The following is a 25,415-nucleotide window of genomic DNA, read 5'->3' as shown; positions in this document are numbered from 1 at the left end:
CAGCAGCAAAATATGTTATCGTGTGTAACTGACAAAAAGATCACAACCATGTAGGAAGTCTGTGGCAAAGTAGGAACCTTGCAGATCTTCCAAGATACCTTCTAGTGCCTTTAGTACAACAGAATTCTTTCTTCAGTGAACCTCACAGTCTGCATCTTGGATGTTTGTGTTTGATCCTTTTCATAAGTAGTTAACTTATGATTAAATCCAAGGACATAAAGAAAATCCATGGTGCGTCTAGAAAAGGTACTTTAGCATCTTCGATCACAGACAACTTTTCCCTTCCATTGATATCCATTGATAATATGCAGAGTGCTTAGCTCTTCATCAGCTCCATTTAGGTAAAAGTCATGACTTTAATATAAGAACCGCATTTTCTGCACACTCCTTAGCAGCAAAGGCATAAAGGCTATTTATCCTTATGTTTCAGGGCCTAAACAAAAATATTGCTCATCTAATTCCTGCAGTGTAGCACTGGAGCTAATTCTCAGTTTGAAGGAATTTGTTAGCTCTTTCTGACTACTTCTTGGAACAGCCTATCAAGCTAGAGAGATGACTGGTCTCTTCCACTGCTTCATTTCCTTTCCCTGCGTCTCAGCCTAATATATCCTCCCTCATGTATTTGAAGGGGACCACATTTCCTTGTGCTCTGTTTACTATTCCTTCGTTAAAATGAAAATCACCCAGCCATCTCCTGGGGGACTTGCTGAAGCTGATTGACTTTTCAAACTGTTCCCACTTTATTGATCTTCTGTCTGAAAAAATTCCAACAGGTTTATTCTCCCAAGACAAAGTGCTTTGTGTTAGATGAGCTTCTGAGTACCTAGTGCAAAAGATGACAGTAAAAGGAGGCTTTTCTGAGGTAAAATTAAGCTTGAACCAAGTGTGGTTTGAAAGATAATAGGTAGTGAGGTCTTAGGGCATGATAGTGCAGGAGTGATCAGTTGTGTGCTGAGCTGCCCACAACACAGAAGCAGTTGGTGGGGAAGAGGGGGATCCCCATGTTGAGCCTCTGCCATATGGATCACAATCATTTATTAACCTTAACAATAAACAGCAAGCTTACCCCTTTGGAAAGTCTGTATAGATGCAAGCTGAGACTTCAGTGTCTGCATTTTGAACACATGCTAACTAGACTCCAGGCTGTTAATCCTTGTGCTCAGGGAATGCATAAGGCTCACGCTCAACCAGTGCTAGTGTGAAGTATCTACATGCAATATAGGACTGGATTTAACTGCATTATGAGAGGCTTAATCCAGCTGCCAATCTGATTGTTGCCCAAACCAAGAAACTAGGTGACAGATGACTCGTTTCTTCCATTTTTGCACTTATATCTCTGCCCTTGTATTTCTGAAACAATATTCTCTGCTCTGAGGAACTAGAAGAGGATGTAGTGGTATAACGCAACTGTCTGGATGAGAAAGGAAAGCAGTCATTTGGGATCGTTCAGAACAACCTTAGCTTATCGCCCGGGGACCCACATGTATAACCAGGCCACGCTGCAAGTGGTGCAGCCTACATAAAGGCATTGTCAGCAGTGTAATCCAGCCTGAGAACTCTTTCAGTCCTGTGAATTACGATGTCTGTGTTATGAGATGCTTAGAAATGGTAGTGTATGGTTCAAAAGTCTGGGAGCAGTTGTAGGCCCTGTCATGGATATTTCAGTGATAACTGGAATAGATAAGCCTCAAAGGATCCAGGAAGGGGCTGATTTTATGTTTTGATTTATTTTTTATCTATCATATTGAAAGAGAGCTTGTGCTGGAGACTGTTCTGGTGGGAAAATGTTATTGCAAAAACCTGTTCGGAGAAACATTAGCCTGAGACTTATTTGTATTCTTTTGTGGCTCCAAATTCTCTTTGCTTTTTAAGAAAACCAAACTTGCACTATTGCATTGTCTTGTCCATGCAGGTTAAACTTTTGAGGTTTTTTAGAAATGCAGAACTCTCACAAATGCAAAATCGTGAAATGCTTGTAAAATGATACAGCCTCTTGTTAATGTTGTTATTAGTCTGTATGTTTATAAATATATATAGGTATAGTGGTTCCTGACCTTTATTGTATAAATTTGTGTAGATCGACCAATAGTATTCAGTCACGTGAATGTAATAGGGTCACATTGACTCAAACTAATTGGGGATCTGGTACTGTCTTATTAGTTATAGAAGAGTAGCATGTAGAGGCTCTCAGTCATGTTGTGGCTGAAGGTAAAGATGTATCCCTAAGTCTAGAAGGGACTTCTGTATTGTCAGTCCTCAGCTGTCTCAGGTGGCTACATCTCATGAGCTTCTTTTTTATTTTTTTTTTTTGGGGGGGGTGTGGGGGGTGTGGGCGGACAGTAAAAGCCAATCTTTTCCCAGGAAGCTAAGTTAACTAAAAAGGAAACTGGCGTGCTGAGGAGGCTTGGCTGGGGTCAGGCAGGATTTCTGTGGTATCTGTATTCAGGTTGTGTGGGTGTGCTGCTGAGGGCGGTAACCTTTGTGGGCCACAAGTAGGGGAGTTGCAGGTAGACATGAGGCTTGTGAGAGAGGGGTCAGCTGAGGTAGGGAATGGAATGTGTTGCAGGTGACTGTAAAAGTTGGTTTGGGAATTGTCTGCAGTTTTTAACATCTATGTCTAAAACTCAACTACCTCCATCGCTGTCCTCTTTTTTTTTTTTTTTTTTTAACTACATCAGTTTTGCAAAGATTTGCTGATAGTTCGAAAGTTAACATGCCTTGTGGTACATTAGAGACAACTCGGGTTCATCTGACATCCCCACAGTACTGCCTACCACTGATCCCAAAACAGGCAGACGATGTTGAAGGCAAGTTTCTGGTAAACCCTGGACACAGCCACCGTTCCAGGGGTATGAGTGGACACTGATGGTTGGTATCCCCAGCTGGGAAACTGAGAGTTGAGTCACCTGTCCCCCTCTCTTCTAAGGGTGAGGTGACCTACTGTTAAGGTAGCTTGTGTTGCCCAGTGTGTAACTATTCTGAGTGGTTGGGAGGACTTCTTTGTCATCCACATCTAGCACAGAAATACAGAGTTTAGTGATGGGGTAGTTCCATTGTCTTCCCTCGACGTTTTGTTCAATATACATTTAAGGGGAGTTCCAGTTTAAATGCACCTAATAGCATGGATGTTAAACTGAACCTCTGCAATCACTTCAGAAAATCCAATGTTCAAAGCTCTTTCCTCTTGCTACAAAATAATGCAAATTAAAATGATTAGCTACTGAAGAGAGTTGTTACAGAAGCATTTTTAGCTCTAGTAATAAAAGTAGAAAAGGGTCTGGGAAGGGCCTTGTTTCTAATTAATAATCTAATTAATATCTGATTAATTAATGAGGCTTTATCATCAAAGCTGCCTTTTATCTTTGAGGCTGTTAAAGTGTCCTCTAGACCCAATTTCTTGAATATGTCTTGATAAGGCCATCTTTGCTGAGTCAGTCAAGAGCTTGTAATCAAATCAGTGTGCTGCCTTATCTGAGACACATAAAACATCTCTTTGGAAAATTAGAATACATCGGAATCAAGAACATAGATACATCAGATCTTTTAGACAGTACAAATGGGAAGTAAGTAATGATGAGGTGTAGTTCTTCAGAGTTGTACAAAAGTAATGCTTTTACATAGATTTCACAGTAGTGCAATGACCAGTGCAGAAAAAGGAGAAGCTTTGTGGAGCTAGACTGTCTTAGCTCCAGCCCTTGTTTCGTGGCAACTGAACTGTGTCTTGGGTGGTGTCTGTACGCATGTGGTGTCATAGTCTCAGGTCAGAAACAGTACGATGATGATTCAGATTCTGATGTCCTTGCTGAGGCTGCTGATGTGGATATTGCGTGATACCTGTATAGCTTTCATGTTTGTGCTTCTGTGAGGTGCAGTTTCTACCAGTGGGCATCAGCTTTTCCTTGGCCATAGTAAGGATTGCCAGCAGGTCATCAGTGGTGCAATGAGGCAAGCATGCAATGAAGGGAAGGCCTTATTCCAGCTTTTGAGGAGAAGCCTTTTCACATTTCCTCAGGTCTTTGTTTATATTCTTGATTCTGCCACTAGCTTTTGGGAAATCCTGCATATCTCTGCTCTCTTCCCTTTGTAATGCTATAGAGTGTGTAAGGCACAGCGGAGTCCTGATAGTGTTTGCAGTTACTTCTAGTAGTAATTCTCATACATATCCCTACAGAATAACAAAATTTAAAACATAGAGCGCGGGTACATTACAACAAATTATGAACTTTTGATCTCAGACAGGATGACTGAGGTCCTTCCCTTCATTTGTACTGCCAGCTCAGTGCATGAACTTTTGTGATCCATTTTGTGTGATACACTTTGCCTTGTGCTAGCCATCTAACAGTTGGTACGTGTGTTGGTTGCTCTGGTCTCCCTTTACATTAAAGGGAGGAAGACACCTTATGAGAGCCATACATCCTCACCTATTTTAGGATGAATAACTCATCTGAAGTTAACAGTCTCTTTCTGTAGTTAGAAAATGTGGATAGGCTTGGAAGCTAAAGCTAAACACCTAGTTTGTAGATAGTTAAATTTAAGATGAGATAAATGGCCACAGTATAGAGAAGATGGAATCTTACAGCTGGGGAAGTAGAGTTATTTTAGTATCATAGTAGGAGGCACCAATCTTTGTTGCTTTTGTACCTCCTTATTGTGGGCTATTCTGCAGCAGAATATAAAGTGGTGCTTAGTAACTACTGTACCTGCAGCCTGCTTGCTCTGATCAGGATCCTAGGCTCTCTAAAAGCAGAGCATAATTTGCCATAGGCTTTTGTAGTTCAGGCTCTTGCCTGCCGTGAGGTGTCAGGGTCCGTCAGTTTGGTTTGTGTTTATCTCTACTGCAGGGGAAAGATCTTGCCATTCTTTGGCAGAAGCAAAATGGCAAGACAGCTTCAGAGCTGCCTTTAGCCAAATCTATGTCCCACAGTAGTTGAAGTATACCGCCTCTAAAAGCCCTATAGCAGGGGATATCAGACTCTGGTGCTTAAAGTGATTCTTTGGTTTGCTCTGGCAACTCCTAGTTCTGCTTTCCTTCACTTTCTCTGCCATTCTTTTCCTGCAAGAAAACCCATTTCCTACAATCCCCTCACCTTCTCTCTTTGAGCCTCAGAAGAGGTTCTTGCTAGTTGGAGTGGTTCTACAGATTATTCTGAAACTGCTTCTGCCTTTCCACAGAAATGGTGTTTCTGGAGGTAAGGGAAGGGCAAGGTACAGAAGAGAGAGGAGAATGGAAAGGGCAGCCTGTTTGCTGATGGTGAATGCTTTTAGGCACCCAACGGCGCATTATTCTGGATAGTCAGTGATTGCTGGGGATACCCAAAGCACTACTTCTTGCAGGACAAGTATAACGAGAGTCATGCAAATATATGGCTTTTAAGTTAGTCCCAGCCATCCCTGTACACTAAATATACAAAAACTACATCTACAGAGACTCTTCATGCCCATCTGAGTAGGCATGCCTACTAAGGAATGACTGGTGCGAACAGTCCCCTGCCTTGTGGGATTGTGATTGAATGAAATACTGATAAGCAAATCAGCCACTAGAATTGTGACTGATATTTACATTTCCTGTGCTTTATTGCCCGTAAATCCAGAGATGGAATTATCTGTAATCTTTTGTCCAGCCTCTGAGACATCCAGAGTCAACCCAAAGGCTCACATTGAATAAACAAGAGAGGATACCTTTCCTGTCAAAAATAAGAGAAAAATCTGTAAGAAAAAAAGAGGAAGCTGGTGTTCCTAGTTTGCTCCTATCTCCTTCGTTTTGAACTGCAAATCACAATGACTAATGCATCATGGCAGCTCATTTTGTCTTGCCAGTCTCCACTGTACATTATAAATTGAAATTTATCCACAAAGGTCATCTTCAAGTCTTTTGGATGTTTGGTGATGGTAATTGTCATTAATCAAAAAAGAAAGGGGGTGGAGGAAGTGTGCTGGTATCATAATAGAAATTGGCGTGGGTATTCTGCTGTTTAGATGACATGCAAACTAAAAGAAAAAAATTTTTCAAGAGAAATTACCAAAACTATGATCTGCTTGAACTTCTTTTTCCCCAGTGGGTTCTCTGGTTTAGATACTTTTGAATCTTTGTGGAACTGAAAGTTGCCTAGAACTGATGGGTTACTGAGAATTTAAAACCTTGCGTATGGAGGTAAACAATGGTTTTATTTAGGTCATTTTAAGTACTCTGGGTTTTTCCTGATATACTTGGATAGTTGTTTTTTCAAGAAAATACTGGTCCCTGAGGCATCCACGACAAAAGATGTGATTGGACTGGAAAGAGTAGTCATAGAATAATCAGACATGAATAGGTTGTACAAGGAGTGGCTAAATAAACAGAGAATCTTCAGAGTGGAAAAAAATATGTGGGGAATATGGCAACAATCAGTGAAATCAGAAATGGCAGCATGGGGCTCCGTGGTTTCATTCTTGTTAAGTGGTAGCAGTGGGCTCTGAATTATATTAGCAGGTTAAAACAAAAGGGAACATCTCTTCATACAGCACACAGTTGTGATGTTAATTACCATGTGATAATGAAGTTGCCAAAAGTTTCCCTGTGGGATTAGACAGATTTATGGAACTAAAAGCCCATGGATGGCTCTTGCACACAAAGGCATCATCTTCAACTTAGGAAGTCCTGGGAAACTACACCAGGAAGCATTACCATATGCTTGCTCGTTTTCTGTTCACTTCCCCAGACTTTCATTGTTGTCCTGTTTCCTTTGGTGGAAAGGGGAAAAATGGAGGCAGTTGTTTCTGTTTGGTTTTTAAAATATTCTAGCTTTATATTTATTGTGGTCACTCTAAAATAGTAGTTGGGTAAAAACAAGTTCTCAGCACAGCTAATGTTGTGCTGTTAAGTGAAAGATTCAGAGAGTACTGATACTTGGATTTCCTTGCTTAGGAAGTAGGCGTAGCTCCACAGAGCTTCTTTGGATACCTTTGTTGTAAAATGTCCACAACCAGATTTATGTCACCTACAGAGAGGGAAGGACTAAGGATTGGGTTTTATTAGCTCCATTACAGCCATTTTTGAAGGTATAAGATAACAGTGCTCATGGCGTCCTGGCTGTGGAGTTAGAACGTCCTTTCAGACGACCTAGGGGGGGTTTTTTGGTTTGGGTTTTTTTTTTGGTTGGTTGGTTGGGTTTTGTTTGTGTTTGCTTTTTGTTTTTCTTTTATTTTGTCAGAAAAACTGTCCTTGTGTGCTACCAGCTCAGCCAGATAGCCTTGCACTGTTAAGAGTGGATCTTTCTGAGAACTGCTCTATTATAAGTGAAATTAGGCTCCACTGTTGCAGGCTGGGAGCTGGACCTGGTCTCCCCTGGTTGCCCTGACATTAGGAATGAAATAATCCTAGAGAGGCAGAGAAGAAGAGCCCAGGGAGTTGGGCTAGCAGCAACGAGTGGCACCATGTCTGCTGCTTCTGTGGGAGCATTGCTGGACTTGCATCCGTTCGCTGCCTTGGCAGTGATCACCCTGCCTGTCCAGAGCTCCAGCTGGGATTGGATTAGCTGCAGGGCCAACTGTGTGTTTCTGTCCCAGGCATCTGGCTGCCCAAGGCAGACTCTGACTTTGGGCTCATAAGCAGCTCTAGGAGAGGAAAGGTTACTTCTCTCTGTTATATGTAAGTATGAAAAAGGCTTTGGGAGTGGAAGATGTTTAGCCACTAACAGCCAAAAACTGGGAACTAGTCTAAAATGTTCAAGAAGAAAGAAAAGGAATAATGTCAAAAAGTTCGAAGCATGCTGAATGACTGATAGCCTTTTGAAGAGGAGCAGCCCTCTGCCCTGCCTCTAAGTTAGTGGGACCAGCTCCCACGTGGTTTGGTAATTATTGTGTGGTTGGCCCGGTTTCTGATTTAGGACTCTGTGCTCCAGTAAGAACCCATTAAGCCATTTGGTGCAAAGACTGTGGTGGGGTCAGTGCTGAGCCAACTTTTTCCCAGGTCTTGAACCACTTACAGTCACTAGGGTAGCTGGCCAAAGGGGTTTACAGCAGGGGGTGGTCAATCTGGGCTCTGACTCAGTAGGAGTCTCCTCAGTGTGTCTTAGCTTCAGAAAGGCTCTATCTGAGGGGAGGATAATTTGAGGGGGAGGCAGGGGAAGGGAGAGACAGAAACAAATTGTTTCACAAGCAATGGAGGCTTGGCAGCGTGACTTCTTGTGTTGTGCAGTTAGGTTCTGTGTAATCTATTAATATGTGAGCTGAGTTCGACTATTTTCCTGCAGCTGGACGTTCAGACACATGCGCCTGCTCTCATGTCTCATGGGATTTGGTTTCATACTGCGGCTTTTCTCTGAGCGCTAATAAGTTTACTCTCCTTTTGCTGGCTGCTGGTTTTTATAAAACTTGTAGAAACTTTGTTCCTCTTGGGTTTTTGTTTTTCTGTCAAACTGGGAGAAAATTGGTCAATGGGTAAAAACAAGTTGTTTGGGCGTTATAGAGAGACAGGCATACTGCAGGCAGACAGTTTGCAGGCATGTGAGAATTGAAGCAAATGTTAATCTGAGCTGTGTGTGTTCCTGTTGCTCTCTGAAGTGCACAGAGAATTGGGATATTCTCCTGCTTATTTGAGCGGAGCTGTGCCCCGCGAGATTCTCAACGTGGGGCTGTGGGTATGTGTTTGTAGTGGGACTCTGGTCTGGAGATGAATGCACGAGCTTTAGTATCTTAGGAAAAAGGCTGAGAATCTAAAATCAAAACCATACCTGCTCCTTCTCCACACACAGTCAGAGAGTCACAGGCGCAGAGGAGAAGCCCCCTGACAGGAGAGTTGGTGGCACATGTGCACTCCAGGAGGTTGACTTATCCCTCCCGGCCATCCAGTGCCAGCATTTGCAGCTCTTTTGCTCCTGAGAGACTGATATATATTTTATAGCCTATCTCCATAGCTGAGTAGCTGAGACTGCAAACAAACAAAACCTCCTTTCTCTGCGTGACAGAGCCCTGAGATAGAAACCATCCAAGAGGACTCCTCTAAAAGCTATTCAGGTGGCATTCTCTCTTCCTCTCCACACCTCTACTTTATATCCCTGGGATGAACAAGTCTTATCACAATATTAAAGTTGGATGGCTTAGGCAGCATCCGTTTGTCAGATGCACAGGGAAGATGGAATTTGTTAGCTCTTGGTGCACTGAGTTATGACCAGGTTTGGTAGAGAGAAGCTTGTCTGCCTAGTTGTGCCCCTTGAGGCCTGCTCTGCCAGACTGTGGGACAGCACTTGCAGCAATAGTTAAAATACATTGCAGGGTAGGGCAGTGGAGTCAAGCAGGTGATTTTCTTTCCCAACTATTTATAATACAGTACGATTATAGGAGAATTTGCATTCTCCCAATAAATTAATTAGGTTACAAACCTTGCTTTTGCAAAGGGAATATGTAGAATTTGGTGCCACAGTCTGTTCAGGGAAAGCCCACATTTTTTTGGTCATATGAATATGACACTTGTGTTGCACTGGATATAGTCTTTTTTCATGTTAACCAAAACTAGCGAAGAGTTTCTCATGGCTGATAGGCACTTATAACTATAAAACCCAAAAAGCTGAACTGAGGCAGACAAAGGTCCATTTGAGACTGGACTACCCCTTGAGTTTTATGGCTTTTCACTGTGCAACCTTTCTTGGGGTATTGCCAGCAGCTTGATTTGTAGGATGGAAAGCAGGATAGAGGGGACAATGAAATGCTGTAAGATCAGTCTGTAAGGACATGTGGGACAAAAGGCATGGACGGAGCTTTTACGGGCTTTGTATATATAGCCAGAGTCCATTCCACATTGTAACAATTTCTGTGCTACCAGTGGTGTAACAAGGTGCAATAATTTGTTTTGTGAAAGCATTGTTAGTAACACATTTATATATACACACACGTGTGTGGTTAGAAGCAATCTGTGAATATCAACTGGAGGCTGAAGACAATAACAGCCTTCCAAGATGACGAGACTCTAGTGATGGCTTCAGTGGAGCAACCCAGAGGAGAACCAGCTAGGCAGGATCAGTTAACCATAGAAGGCTCAATCAAAGTTAAAGCAGGCATTTGGGGTGTGACTCATGGAAAGGGTCTTTTGTATCACTGAGCCTTTTGTCATTTTGATATAATTACAACCTTTCTTCCCCTCCACTTCTTTAATAATGTGCTTTGAAGTGGATCCTATTCTGACCAGAAGAATGGTAGAAAACATGGTATCCAGTCGTCTTAGTGTCAACTGTAAGGGCATGTGAGCTACTTAATCAGCAGTTAGAAGTCTTTGACAGCAAAGATAAGTAATTAGTAAGTTCAAGTTATGATTGAAAGCTGAGCCAGAACTGCTCTGTTCCACCGGTGGGTCATGTATCTTCAAATGTTCAGACTTGGGTTGCTACAATTAGGCAGACAACATTTTTGTTTGCTTTGTTTTTGATAAATACTTGTTTTCAAATTAGGCAGTTTGGTGGTAGGAATTCAGCAGATTTGAGTATCAAGCCATATACTAGATGACTACAGAAGCTGAAATGGCTAATTGTAGATGTCTGCTTTTAAAAAAATGAACCGCTACCTATGCAAGCTTTCAGTTTCTTCATCTCTAGAATAGAGATAATATTTCCCAGTATGGCCCTTGGGACTTTGTTCATTTGAATGGATTAACATGAGACAAAAGCTTCAAATTCTTTGGATGGGAAAGTGCTATGGAAATACAGTATATTATTGTGATATCCTTTGAGATGTTTCTGTGAAGCCGGTGGTGACTGTCATGATAATAAAGAAAGCCTTAGAGAAGTAACGAAATAATGATCCTGCTTCCTTTCTAGCTATTTGAAAGGGCAAATGCAATGAGTGATAATGGTTTAATGAGAAAGAGTCATTAGGGCATCCAGCCTGCATCTTTAGAAGTGCAAAGCATTTTGGGAGATCTGAAAATGACTTGGAGAACAAAACCAAAGTAGCTCTGTCAGAATATTAAACTGTTATTTGTATTCTCTTTGAATGCTGATTGAAACCAGCATTCTCTTTCCCTGGCTGGTGGCTAGTACATATGTAGTCACGAATGTGGCTTGTTTGGAGCGTCAGTGTTGCTGGAAGGGTGAGATCAAGGAACTACCTCAGTTCTTGCATTCTCTGCATTACCCTCTGCACGTTACACTCTGCTTAGAGCTTAGTGTTACTTGAGGATTTCTGACCTGTTGAATTTGCATGTATAGGAGGCCTTATGTAGTGGAATTAATTGGCTTGGATTATTCAGTTTTATTAATCAAGCTGCTTCAGATTCAAGCTTGGCTGGAGGGGGGGAGTGGCTAGGTTTTTTGTGTGATATTGATACCTAGTGAGACAAGAGCTTCAGATTCTTTGGATGGGAAAGTGCTATGGAAATATAGTACAGTATTGTAATATCCTTTGGGATGTCTGAAGCCCAGTGAGTATCAATTCTATGCATTAGTACAAAAGAGTATTAAGTGTAAATAGAGCTAGTATTAGCTCTATTTTAGTATTAAAGAGCTAAACCAGAACACAAGGAAGTTGTTTAAGACTTGAAGCACCCCTGACTGCAGAGTGTTCAAAGGAGGAAGGCTGGTTCAACTCATTTAAGGAAAGAACCAGTTTGCAAAACATTTAGGGATTGTGCTTGAAAGATGCACAGAAGCAAATGTGTTGGAGGTGCATCAGTGATAAAACAAGCTTTTGACTTCATGGATTCTACTACTTGGAAGCCGGAAAGCAGCCATTTGGTTTTGCGGCATGGCCCTTTCGGTGTCATTCTGGTCTCCACTAGCAGCAAGAAAACCAGCAGAGCTGGGTGTAGATTCTGGCATCGCTCAGTTTCTGCAGCCACTTGAGAGGAAGCCTTGAGCCGCTGGGTGCAGTTGCACAGTTCACTGTGATGCCAGAAGGGTGACTTGGGCCATTTCTCTGCCAAACAGACAGGGAGCAGAGGATTGGTGTCAGGCAGAACGACAGTGTTGCAGATGGTGGAGTCTTGCTGAACTTAGAAAATCAGAAAATTACTGGAGCTAGTTCTGGGAAAGGCACTGAATTGCTACATGTTCTCTAATCATCTGTTTAGTAAAAAGCATGATTAGAGAGGAGGGCAGGGGCCATGAATTATCATCTTAATAAAATCATAGGTATGTCCAGGTAGGCTTTTTGTGAGGGTCTTTCCTTGTCCACCTGAGAAGGATTGTGTTTGCTTTGTCCATATGATAGAAGCTGCGTAGGGTCAGGAGCCAGGCTCTCCCCACTCTTTGGATGGGGTGGGTGGGATTTTCATGCAGGTTGTGACAGCCCTCCTAAAGCAAGCTGGTGCTGCCCACTGTTCAGGTGTGGCATCCTGTACTAGGTAGCTGTTGATTTGTTCTGGCAGGAAAAATCTTGTTCGTTAAGAAAAGCAGAGTACGAAAACAGCAGAGAAACAAGCAGGGCAAAGTGAGGCTTCAAACATGCCCACAAATGAGGAGGAGGAAGCTACAGAAAACCCTCCGTGACGAAGCAGCCCTTTTCCCCAGTCACGAATGGGTAATGCCACCCCCAGATCATCTGCTCCTCCGAGTGGGATTTGCTAGTGTAGGGGCCTGAATCTGTCTTTGTAACTCAGGAAAATTAAATGCCTGGCACAAAGTAGGATGGGAGGGACTGAGGACTCAAGATGCCAGTTTAGGTACATTTTTATCTAGATATGAGTTCAGCTGTTACAATTCTGAGCCACATTTGGATCCCCATCTCCAAGTTGAAAATCATCCTACTTAAGTAAAACTGTTGTTGATGAGTTTTATTTGGATTTTTCAGTTGGATTTGTCTGAAAAGGGTATTTGTGCTAAGTGTGCTGCTGAGATCAGAGTCCTCTCGTGTACATATCATTTGCAATCCCACACTGGCAAATGACAGCAGAGCCTGCTCCCAAAGGTCACCTTCACAGGTGCACCACAGCTCCCTGGGTGCATAGGATTAATTGATGCAGAGACAGACTCTGCTCCAAAGGGCTCAAGTTTTCTTCTCTCTTCTGCTGGCCACCCTGAATGAAACACAAAAGTTAGAGTTTTAAGAGTAATAATGCTCAAGCTGTAACTTTGAGCATCTGTCCACACAGTCATTTCCTTCCCTGAGCTCTAATAACCACATAAATTCTTTTTGTCTCCTCTCTTCTCCAGGTCAACAGACTATGGCACTACCTATGAAAAGCTAAATGACAAAGTAGGCCTGAAGACTGTGCTGAGCTACCTTTATGTCAGTCCCACTAACAAGAGGAAGGTAAGGGAGAGCCATCAAGCTGGTAGCTATAGAAACAAAATTACGGCGTTCTGTTCATTCTGAGAAGAATTATGATCCTAAAGTGAAATCCGTTGGTAATTCACAAGAGCTTGAATTTGCCCTCTAAGTTGCACTAGTGCAGTTCCATAGAATACAGTAGAATTATGCCTGTTCTTCTGGTAGGGATGGAGTCCTTAATTACCTGCTGAATAGGTTAGAGAAATGAAAGGGCTGCTTTTATTTGCTTCTGGCTGTTACACCTTTAAAGAAGCTGAACTCACACAAATGTTTCTGGGGCTCTTCCTTACTGGCTTTGGCTAATACACTTCTGCCTGCCTTCTGTATTCTTATTATTAGAAATACTGAGTAAAAGGCAATTATTTCTGCATTTGACTGTTTTCCCCTTTATGCTTTCCCTAGCTAGAAGTTGGAGGTAAAGATGTAAATGACATTTTCATTGGTTACATCATGTAAGGGGGCTGAAAGCAGAATATGCCTGGGAGAGTGGGTGGGAGACCTAAGATTTGATTTGAATGTGTAGGAGAGAAGATGAGGTCATAGCTTTCAAACCCCCTGCTCATGCTTCCCACGTGATGCAATTAGGGCTGCAGCTGGCTCACAGAGCACAGCCCAGGAGCTACTCCTCAGTGCCTTTTTGGTTTAAAATTATTGCCTGTGTTGATTCAAGGGAGGTACTGGGACAAAGATACTTTCAGCTACCCACAGGAATCGATGTGGGAGGGCTGCAGCACATAGCTAATTGCTGGCAGTGGAGTTGTGTTTGGATGGGGTGCAGCTCATTTGACTTGGTCACTTCCAAACTGCCCATCTCCTGTCTCAATCAATAGGTTTCCAAATTAGTATTTTGCTACTTGTACTGTTCTTATTGCTACTATTGTGTTTTCCATCACTGGTCAGTCTACAGAGGTTTCAGGATTGATCTGTATTTTGGTGTATGCAACCTTAAGGCAGGTATAACTTTGATTACTATCGACAACAGTATGCGTGTGTTTGGATATATAGAGGAGAGGAAGAATGCAGTAGGCAGGGGGTTAGCTTGTATTTTTCTGATGCAGAAGCTGAATTATTGTGACAACTGCCTTGATTTCTTTTTTTCTGAGCAAAAAGGAATGAAGATGTTTTCTAATGAGCTCTCCTGGCCTTCCCACCCCTGCCATATCAATATGATGGGCACAGAAGAGTTAATTCTGCTTCATTCTGTTTCCAAAGCAACTCTGCCCACCTAAAAACAGAGGCAATATGCTCAGTTACAAATCCTGCGTCACTAGTGTAAAGTATCCCTCACAAATCGGAGTACTAGGATGTATGATTATTTTCTAGCAATTTCTCAAGCTATTGAGCTTTACAGATTAGCAGTATTTTCTCTTTTTTTTTTTTTTTTTTTTTAATAACACCTACATTTCATCATATAGTGGCATGCAGGTCTATCTTTACCTGCTGTTTTCTTATTTCCGATGACAATTAAAAAAATTTTTTTTGGTCTTATATCTTAGGAAATTATTTCTAGACTTACCTGTCTGTCTTCCCTCTCCTACATATGAGCTGTAAGGAAAACCTATAGGAAACCAGCTTCAGTGCTGGCTGCTGTGGGAAAAACTTGTTTTCATTCTTTCTACCTTTGCTAAATATATGGGCACTGTTACTGTGCATGGTTAAACAGCTGGTTTGTCTGAACCTGGAGCTGACTCTTGGCTGTCAAAGCAATTGTCAACATCCATGCAGAATTTCGAAAATGCCTGGAGAAGGTGTCACTGGACTGGAGCATCTGGGATTTATCAAATTCAGTATCAGGTTTATTGTCTACCCATCCCTTACAGATTCATGAGGTTGTGCATTGCAAAAAAATGCACTTGGGTTGTAATCTTCCCCAAGTCTCTCTGGATGATTATAGTTACAGTGGCCTTCAGAGTAAGCATCATGTTTTTGCTGAGCCTGAGGACAAGCACCAATAATGAATCAGAAAGCAGCAGGTGAGGTGAATCAATTGCACCCCAGTAAAGAAAGTCCAGATCCCTTGTGTTTCAGCTCTAACAGCACAAATGCTGGCTACTTGAATACCATGCAGTGATCTCTTGTGAGCCTCAAAAATGGGTCTTTTTGAGGCAATAAACAGGGAGGGAGAAACTGAAAGTAACATGTGCACAGGGCCTGTGCACACACACTGAATCATGCAGGCCCTTTCCAGGCAAGATATTTTCTCCTGAGGCATTATCAGCCAGGTACTGCTTGGACCCTGTATACCTCACAGCTCCTGTTGCGTTTTGATGGGTTTGCACACTGTTGCGAGCCCTTTCTGCTCGTTAGTGCTCAGAGGATTAGCAGTTACTTGGAGGAGGGGAAAAGCTTTCCATACATTCATTCCTAATTGATTTACTAGTGAGAAGGATAATTACCTCTCAGCTACCCTGCAGAACTACAGTGGGAATTACCTGTCAAATTTCTTTGAAGACCCAAAGTGCCTCTCTTCAGCTGTTAAACAGGAATTATACATTCAGCCAAATGCCAGTTATATAAACATCATTTACCTGAATTGTGGCATAACCCTAGGCTCAATTATGAGCCAAGAGGATTTAAATGCTGAATTTTAAAAGAAGAAAAGGTTTTTGTATCTAATTTCTTTTTTTGAAAATTTTTGGTGGGAATATTGTAAGTTTTTCAGCAGTTTCTGCTGTATTTCTCTGCTCAGTGCTGTGCCAGGTCATGGTGTGACACTGATTTCTCGATGCCGACATCTCTACTTGTTGCGGCATGGGGGATCAGATGCAGCCAGAGTTGAAATGCAGAGGCTGAGCATTTGGATGAGGCATGGCTACAACCCACGGTCTGGGAGCCTGTGTCATTCCCCTTATCTCTTGGTCCCAAGAAAGCCACACCTGATACGTGCCTGACCCTCCTGAATCATGGCACTCCAACATCCTTTTCTTACAAAGTGAATTCCTTTCAGGAAGAAAAATTGAGCTTAATGTAGGAATGATTTGGTGAAATTCTGGAACATGTGCTACACATGGAGGCCAGACTTGATAACCTGATGGTCCTTTAGACCTTAAGGTATTTAATTCTCTTTGAGTTTTATTCTGCTCCCAACAAGGTTAATGTCTGAGTATCTGCTACATAACATTGAGAGCAAAATCAAGTCCCCAGTTACCTTCGTGTATTGTTGGCCTTCCTCTTTTAAGCTAAAAACTCTTATTTTAGTTTGGGTTATATATTTAGTCAATTTTATTCATTTCATGTTCTCTTTAGGCTTCCTTCTAAGCTGCTCCTGTGTGTGTCTCCCATCCCTAACTGGGAGTCCCAGTCTGTATTACCCCTGTCTGTATTTGGTGTGCTGACAAGTATTGAAATGTCTTTCCTGACACGGCAGGCTGGAAAATGCTGGAGCAGCCTGGAAACAGCTGGTCCCTCAGTTCTGCCCTTTGCTCCTCAGTGAAACATATCAGTCACTAGTGTTTATCACTGGGCAAAATCACTGTGGAGAGATCGTGTCTTTGTGCCTGAAGAGGAAAGAGGCAGGTGACAGGGGAGGAGGTGAAGAAACAAAATCTCTATGGTTATCACAGTGATAAATCCAGGACAGCTTCGATTCTCCCTGGGCACCTCTTGGCTGTGGTGGTGGTCAGTGCTTAGAGGCCAGATCTGGTCTATGGCTGTTACTTGATTTTACTGTTGCCACTGGGAGATATCAACCTTTTGCATGCACAGAGTTAACTAAGGCACTGAGATGAGGTGGCTTTGGCTGTGTCCCCAAGTGGTGCTGGGTAGAGGCAGGGCTGGGTCTCAAAGCGCCTGCTCCCAGCTGCTGACCCAACCTGCTGATGGCTGGTTTTGGAGATAGGAGGTGTCACTTTCCTAGGAATCACAAGAAAACGCACTTTGCCATTGAGTAATTTGAGGTTTGCAGTTGCAGTTGAATCAACATAACAACATGCGGATACCAAAGGAAGCTGCTGAGAATATTTCTTCACAGCTGTGGTTCCTCTTGTGTCTCAAGTACCATTGCTAGTGATCAGGGCCAGCTTGGCAATCTGAAAGCACCCATCATTGGAAATGAGACCACCCTGGAGCGCCAACATAAGAAAACAGTTCTTCTCCTAAGAACGTAACAGGCTGAGGGTTTCACAGCACTTTGCAACTGTGTGACAGCCTCTGCTGCTGGGAGCTGAATCTGCCACTCTTGTATCTGCTCTCCTGCAGATGCTTGGTCTGTTTCTTCTTTCACTTGCGCACTAGGGACTTGTGTTTGGATCAGGAAGATCCACATTGAGTTCTCATTAATACTATGAAACTCCAGGTGATCATTAGACCTATCAGTCAGACAGCTCTGAAGTCCTGGGAGCTATGGATTTCTTAAGAGTTACTGCTTTGAGCCCTGGTGAGAAGCCAAGTGCCTGCAGTTTTTGCACTTCTACCACCATGAAGGTGCTCTAGTAGGCAAAGTGTATTCCAAGGCACATCTTTCCCTTCAATGCATCTGCCCACCTGGTTGTTTGCCTGAGAGACCACATGAGAAGCATCTGCTTTGCCCGGTTGACACACAGGTTGCAAGAAGTGTGGTAATTCTGTGGTGAACTTCAGAAAAGAGAAACTTTCTTATTTGTTTAGCAGCACCCCTTCCTTACAGATGAATGGGATTTGAGGGCAAATGGTTGAGTGCTCCAAAAAGCTGAGACTTGCAAAATGGATAGCTTTGGCTTTTCTACCCTATAGCCTCTTGTCTGTCGTTGGGGATATGACAAAAGGCTGCTTCCTCTTTTCTGGGCGAATTGCTCAGCTCCCTGCTGACCTTTAATTTAATACTATATTTTGGGCATTACTTACATTTTACTAGAGTCAGATTTTCACAGCAGTCAGGGAATTAGAATTTGTTTATTCCAAAGCAGTAAGGGAAAAGACTCTTCTATTTTAATAAGAACATTTCTCTTCACTTTTTAAATTCCCGTTTTCTTTGTATCCTATTTTTTCTTTTTTTGTTGTTGTTGAAAACTTTCTGTTAGAAAATTGGATAACTTCCAAAAAAATTTTAAAATCCTGTGATTGTTTGACTAACTGCCTACACTTCAAAATAGCACTCTTTGGAGCTGAAGAGCTCCAAGTCCCTATTTTCTAGCATGGGTTGGTCTGCTGGGTAAGATCCCCTATCATGAGAAAATTTGCTTTCTTCTCGTTTCTCAATAATAGGATTCATTTTAGAATTGATGCATCACAGAGAGATGCAAAGTTCTACCAAACAGTGCAGAAAGAAGGTGAGAATGGAAGTCCCATATATCTGAAGCACTGCTCCTTTCAGGCAGTGAGGTGCCATTTTGAATCTCAAGGAATTGTTGCTGAACCATATATCCAATGTATTACTTTTTCCATGAAATAGAATGGAAATGGAAACTCTTCTGTGAAGAGTGCATATTCTTGGTGATGGTGTTGTTTACTTGAAAACCCAGTTTTTGCTATGAAACTTTCATCTCTACCCTTAGGATTCCTGTGGAGGTTGAGAGGATGGAGTTAAAAAGCATTTAAAAGAAAAAGGAGAGAGGGAAAAGGAAAAGAATGACAACTCTGAAAAAATCAAACCAAAAAGCACTTTCCTTTATGTAGTATTGCTCAGATGAGATGTGGATAAACGGAAGGTTCTGATTGCATTTAAGATCTGGGATGACAGTTCTGATGTCTTAGAAATACCTGCCTTCATGGACTTGCTTTGCAATTCAATCGGATGCAGTCATCTTTAGCTTTTCTTGTGCACTGTTACCATCGTTGTAGGTGATAACTTGAAGAATTAAAAAGTCTGTAGTCTTTTATGCTGATTCTCTGCACAGAAATATCACCAAGGTGCAGTGATTGAAATGAGGATTCACCCCATTTTTCCCTTGTACCAGAACTGAAGCATTAGATTTTATTTATAGACAGACCTTCTAGCTAAGGGATTTGAACAGTAGTTGCAAACAGCATAAAGCAGAAATAAAGTTATGGTGCTCAGTTAAAGAGCTTTGAGAAAATGGTTTTGCAGGTTAGTTTCCCAGTTCTCATAACAGTCAAAATGGCGGGGCAGTCCAAATCACTGAAGCTATAAAAGCTAAAGGCATGCCACACCTCTTGTACCTAGTCATGCCTCTGAACTTGGCCCATCAGAATGAGAAATGTTTAGAGGTATTTGGAGAGTCAGAAGCTCTAAAAGCTAAATCTAATTAGATTTGTTTGTTTCTGTGCAGCTTGGGAATGAAGTGCAGCAACTGTTTATGAGCTGGCAGAGAGCAATGCTGTGTTGCAGTTCAGGTTAATGAAGGAAAAAGTTAATTGTGAGTGTAATATTAAAAATGCAGAGAAATGCGTCTAACTGACTGGAAACTAGCTAGCACATTGGGATTGACGCCTCCTCTTACAGAAGCTGGGGATCCTAAATGAGTGCAAGTTGCTTTGACCTCCTCTTTATTTCTTCATAGTATCTCCAAACAGAATTTCTCAGCTGTGATTGGAGCCTCAGGGCAGAACCATGGTCCAAACTGATTTTGGTTTTGCCTTCATTTCTGTAGTTTGTTTGAACCCAAAGGGAATTCCACAGCATTTTGGTTTCTCCTTACTCATCAGAAGTGGTAGAGGCTGATGAGGCAGATGTTCCAGCATGCACCTGATGCTTGCTAACGCAGGCTACGTAATTACCATAAACTCTCAGCAACATTCTTTGCCACAGCTCCCATTAGTCATCTGCTGCTTTTTCCTAAGATTGTGTCCTAAGCTATTGGTGAGGAACTGATCTCTGGAGTATCCTGAAGCCATTTGGCAGATAAAAGGTTTCTCTGGACACTTTTTCCTTATTGTGCTGACACTGTGATAAAACAGCATGTGCTGCAAGCTGGCACTTGCTGGTGTGACCTCAGAGAACGTGTTTATAACACAAAGGCAAGGGCGCTGAGTTAGAGCCACAGGGTGGGAGTGACAGAGCTAGTTGTTTCTACTGTCTTTTATTCCTTTAGCCCAATGAAATACAGTTACTAAATAGCTCTTGGTTTTGCAGCTGCCATTAACAGGGACTAAATTACCTGAGTTGCAATGCAGTTGTAATCCATCTCTTCTTGCACCCCTTCTCTGGACCTGTTGAGCTGTGTATGACGTTCCTGAGCTTCTCAGCCCTCCAAAAAACATGCCACTCAGTCCAGAGCCTATGTGGGCAGAACCTGCCTACTGCTGTACCGGAGAGACAGTAGCTCTGAAACACAGCATCTGGGTTAGCTGACCTCAGATTTGTCTGCTCTGATGATACCAGTGGATTGCATAAATGTGACTGTGATCTGGTTAACGTTGCAGTGTATTGTGTCTTGTAAAGATACTTCAGGGACAGTTGCTGTCAGTCTACAGAACTGACAATTTAAATAGAGGAATAAAATGTGAATGAAGAAGTAATATTTTTCTTTGCTTACTGATGAAGCAAAGGTGATTTCCTCAAGGTAACTCACAACATCCGTGGCAGAGTCAGAGGATATGTGACATGATGTGTTTTATCTACAAGGTGCAGTCTTGTGAGCTGTTGTGCATGGGATTCTTTCTACTTGCCCAATTAATTCAGCTGGAGTATGTCACCTAAGAAAAGAGAGAATTTTGTAAATGTTTGCAGAATCATGACCTGAAACTGTGTGAAAGAAATCTTTTGTGTTACAGATGTCTTATAATATTTGGAGAAGAGGACTTAAGAATTTCTCCTTTTGAAGGGATTTTTACTGTCTCTCTTGAATTCAGAAAAGTCACATTTTCAGAGTAGGTTTCTCTGACCTTTTCTATGTAAGAAACGTTGTTTCCTGATGCTGGATGACTTAGTTTATTAGTGTTTTAAACATCATTCCAGATAAATGGATGGAAGATGTTGAGATGTACAGGCAAAATATGAGTGTTATTAGAATACTCTTAAGATATAGTAGGGTCTTTTTCAGTATGACCAAATAGGTTTGTTTTGGTTTTGTTTTTGCCTTTTTTTTAATTATAGTTGTTACTGTATTTGGGGATTGTGCCTCCTTGTGGATCTATGCAGTCAAGAGGCTCCTGTGGGGAGTACTCTGCCCTGCTGCAGCCTGGGACTGTGGGGCCTGGCCTGTCAGATGCCCCACTGGGACCTGACCTATAGGCTCCTGTACTTAAAGAAAAAACAAACTGCTATCTGTTTGCAGGTTTTAATTTTACTACTTCCGACTTGACATAATTCATAGAGATAAATGGAGGTCATATACCATCTGTGGTCTGGGATATGACCGTTCGCCAGCACAGACAGCACAGAATTGGGACCCAAGCTTATGAGAGATCCCCAGTGGAAGTTTTTCCCTGTCTTAAACGTGGACAATCTGATCGTTGTACTCCAGGGAAGGCTGTCCCTTGGTATGCATGAACATGAAAACTGTAGATTCTTGGGTCTTTCTCAGTTAATTATCTGAAAAAGCAGATGCATTAGAAAAGAAACAAACAAAAAACCCCCAACCCTACTGAACCTCACCCACTGCTCTGTTTCTAAATCAGCTGTTTCTAAAAATAAACACAATTGAGATAATTAACAAAATGCTCACATATGGTATTATTTAATGGGAGTGGAGGGAAGAGGTTTAGAAGAGAGATAGGTATCTGTTTGTTTATACTTATCTTAAAGATACTACATTGACAGCCATCATTTCAGTGTTCATGAAGAAAAAACCCCATTAATATATTATGAAACTCCAGAATTAGTGTTGCCTGTGTGTGCCTTTATGCATTTGCATTTCACGTCTTTGTACTTGCATATTCCAAGAGCTTTTACTTGCATTTTTCATAGCTTTCTGAACTCATTTAATATACGTTTGGTTTGTGCTGAGGTAAGTATTTAAAGCGAATGGAAACTTAATGCAGGATTTAATTAATAAAGATAGAGAATAAAATGAGGGCTAAATTTGCTTTATGAAAAATGTTTTCTTAAATGTCATTTTAATCTTTACAGATATTGCAAGTCTTGTTGATAAAAGTAAGCATGTAGACACAAGATGTGTAAGTAAAATAAGGAAAAAGCAGTCAGACTCCTGCTATGTTGTTTATCCACCAGTGACTGGAACTGTGATCCTGAAATCCCTGCTTAGAAGCTGCCTGAGGCTTTGGGAGAAAACTGGCCACTTGAATGAAAGCAGGTGCAGATTTTAGGGGAAGGCAAATCAGAATTCAAACCCTTTGGACTTGACTTATTTACTGTGCGCACTTCCTTGAGGTTCCTTTGTGTGTAAGAACAAGTGGATGAGCAGTGTGTGTTTGTCACTGTTTGTGATGGTAAATGTAGGGATCTACTACTTTAAACATATCATTCCCAGCCCCATCACCCTAAAAAGTCCTAATATTTGTTGAAGAGGGTATAACTGCACTTCATTGTTTACTGGGGTGGCTGGAAAGTCAAACTGCAAGGGAAAGAGATGGGAGAAATCCAAGCCAATATGTCAGCTTTTTTTTTTTTTTAATAGGACTTGCAAATAATGTTGAGGAAAAAAAGGCCAGTTACCAGGTTAGCCTCAGCTTGGCAGGATACTAGTGCACATCTGTGCCAGGGCTGCCTTGTCTGGCTTCCTAGAAGTCAGTCCATCTATCTGGTTTGTCTTTCTGCCTGCTTAACCCTGTATTGCTAGAGTCAGGGCCCTACAGAGCCTTAGGGATGGTACAAGGTCATGGAGAGATAAGGTAAAACTGGAAAGGTCAAATCCACATTTAGATGTGGATTTTGCAGAGATGGCTGTCAGTATTTAATAAAGAGGTAGTTTACTCTGATTTAGCCAGCATGTGTTAAAGGACAGATCAGAAGCTATAATACCCACTAAAATAAAGCTAAAATTTTGTCACTAAGCATGGCCATTGCTTTTATGAAGTGAGCAGAGTAGACCTGTGTGAGCTTTCAGAGTGCCCTGCCTTGATTACAGGGACAAAGGGACTGTCAGGATGCACCACCTTGTAAGCGTCTGCCTGTATTTAGCACCCAGTCTGTCAGCAGGGTGGACCCAGCTGCAGATCCTGAGGCAGGGCAGGTTTATGAGATTTCCTTTCTTTCTCCACTCTCCCTGCCTTTCCATGAAACATGGCCATCTCCTTTATTGCTGCAGCTCCAATAATATATTAATTTATTAAATTTATGAAGTATGAAAAATGAGGTAGTTTTGAATTAACGAGGAGGGGAATGGTGCTTCACAGACAGCAGGATAATCAATCAATAATAACGAGTCAGCATGTCCTGTTATTAAAAAGGAGGAAAAATAATAGAATAGGTGGAGAGGAGCTCTTGGAAAAGGGGCAGGTGGGTCCTTTTGGAGACTGCATAGTGCTCTGACCTTGATTTTTAGTGATAAGAGCTGGTTCACCAGGACACGGTTAATTTTCTTTGAGGAAAATCCTCTCCTCAATCCCCACCAACCCCAAACCTGCTAATCTGGCAAAATGTCTTTTTATTTCATTCTTTTACAAAGTGAAGAATAGAGAAATTCAGCATTATTCATTGAGTGAGTTCTCATTTTTAATAGAATAGATTAGCAGTCTGCAGAGTGCATGCTGGCCACTGTCTCAGCTTCTGCCTATGTGCACTTCTGCCTCTTACAGTGTAAATGCAGTAACTCTAATTTCAGCTCTGATGTAATCAATTCTATGTAAAATGCTTTATCCCAAGCAGCACTCTGAATCCTGGAAGCCCTGAAGTGTGGCTGTGTTAGGAGCAGTTTTTCTTCTGCATGGAGCTTGGCTGGACTAGATCTTAGAGAAACTTTCAGCATGTCTCAGAGTGCTTGAGGCTTCTTTTTGCACCAGCCAGAGTTCATTGCCCTTGACCCTATCTATCCTGAAATGCCTTTTTTCATTGTATACAGATGGATGTTGCTGGACTTTGAAAGTAGTGATAGGGATTTTCCAAGTGGTGCATGGATGCAGTTAGAGGAAACTCAGGCTGTAGTTTTCTTATAAATCTGGGGAAGCAGCACTTAGCCCGGTCCTTATGTCTCTGTCTGAGGAGAGATTGGTGCTGGCTTTTGCAGTGGGTTCCACAATATTTTAATTCCCTGTTCCAACAAACCAGGTTGTCCTTTTTCTGACAGAAAAAAAAACTTACCTGACATCTTTTGCCTCCCTTAGAGCCATTCCATGGCAGGCCAACGTGATACTTAAAAATAACTGTAAGAAAGCAACAAAACTTATGAAACAGCTGTGCTCAGACAGGAGTGGCAATGGAGTGGAGGCAATGAACATACTGCTGAGGACCTGGAAATGGGTGGAAAGATGGAGTCAGCTTGGTGATTTTTCTAACTTTTCCCAATTTGTTCCTAAACCAAAATGTTAGAGTTGTGCTACAGATAAAACCTTTGTCCCCTCTTCCAATTCTCTTTCCTCTTACGCTAGTTCTTCAGGACACTGCAGTGACCAGGGCTCATGTATGTGTGCGGAAGGATATGGAAAGAAAAGTATGTGATTTTTCCCAAGGCTACAAGGAACCAGTGACCCTGTTGGAATAGGACATAGCTGCTGTGGTTCACAGTCACTGCGGCAGTCACTTACCTTCTTGGTGTATAATTGCAGACAAGACTTCTACCATAAACCTGCAAGGACTGTATCATTGGGAGCTAATTTTGCAATGTAATGGAAAATGTCGAAGCCACTGAGCTGGTAGTTGAGAGTCCCGTTCCTATGTCCTGAACCTTCCCATATATTAGGATCTCTGGCACCAGAGTTTGTGTGTGGAGCTTGCAACCACAGTGGATAGCTTAGAGCTGAGTGCTACTGTGCAGAGCACTGCAATGCCATCAATTTTTGTAACTTTAATTTTTAATTTTTGGGGCCTCAGCCTTCCATCCAGAAAATGGGTAGACCTTCTCCTACCTCCTCAGCTTTCTCCAGTTGGGGGTTGTTAGGAAGAGAAGTATGTTAGGGATAGCGAAAGACATGAATAATAGATGCCAGGTAAGTAAATAGAGATAGATCATTAACATCTGGATGTGAACATTGATGAAGCTGACTGTTGTCTATGTTCTCTCTGCAATCTGACTGAAAAGCAGAAAAATAAAATGTGTAAGCAAGGGAGAAGCAATGATGCATTTAAAATTGTATTCAGGTTTAATGGCCTCAAGGGAGATACATATTACAATTCTTCTTTTTCTAAAGAGTCATGAAACACTCTACTGTCCTCAAATGAAGTAGACTGCTGTATACAGGCTGCA

The 25,415-nt window shown here is 41.9% G+C and overlaps 1 protein-coding gene across 1 annotated transcript in view; it reads left to right on the top strand.

Annotated features, from left to right (window-relative positions):
- SORCS3 (sortilin related VPS10 domain containing receptor 3) overlaps positions 1 to 25,415 on the top strand; it is a 304,754-nt gene that overhangs the window by 131,826 nt on the left and 147,513 nt on the right. The window contains exon 3 of the mRNA XM_086466346.1: positions 13,119 to 13,218. Coding sequence (XP_086322472.1) covers positions 13,119 to 13,218 — 100 coding nt within the window. The remainder of the gene's footprint in view (positions 1 to 13,118; positions 13,219 to 25,415) is intronic.

This window comes from Leptosomus discolor, chromosome 6 (assembly GCF_034619465.1).
Source record: "Leptosomus discolor isolate bLepDis1 chromosome 6, bLepDis1.hap2, whole genome shotgun sequence".
NCBI lineage: Eukaryota > Metazoa > Chordata > Aves > Leptosomiformes > Leptosomidae > Leptosomus > Leptosomus discolor.
Note: the sequence above shows the minus strand (reverse complement) of the source record. Positions and strands in the feature narration are given on the sequence as shown.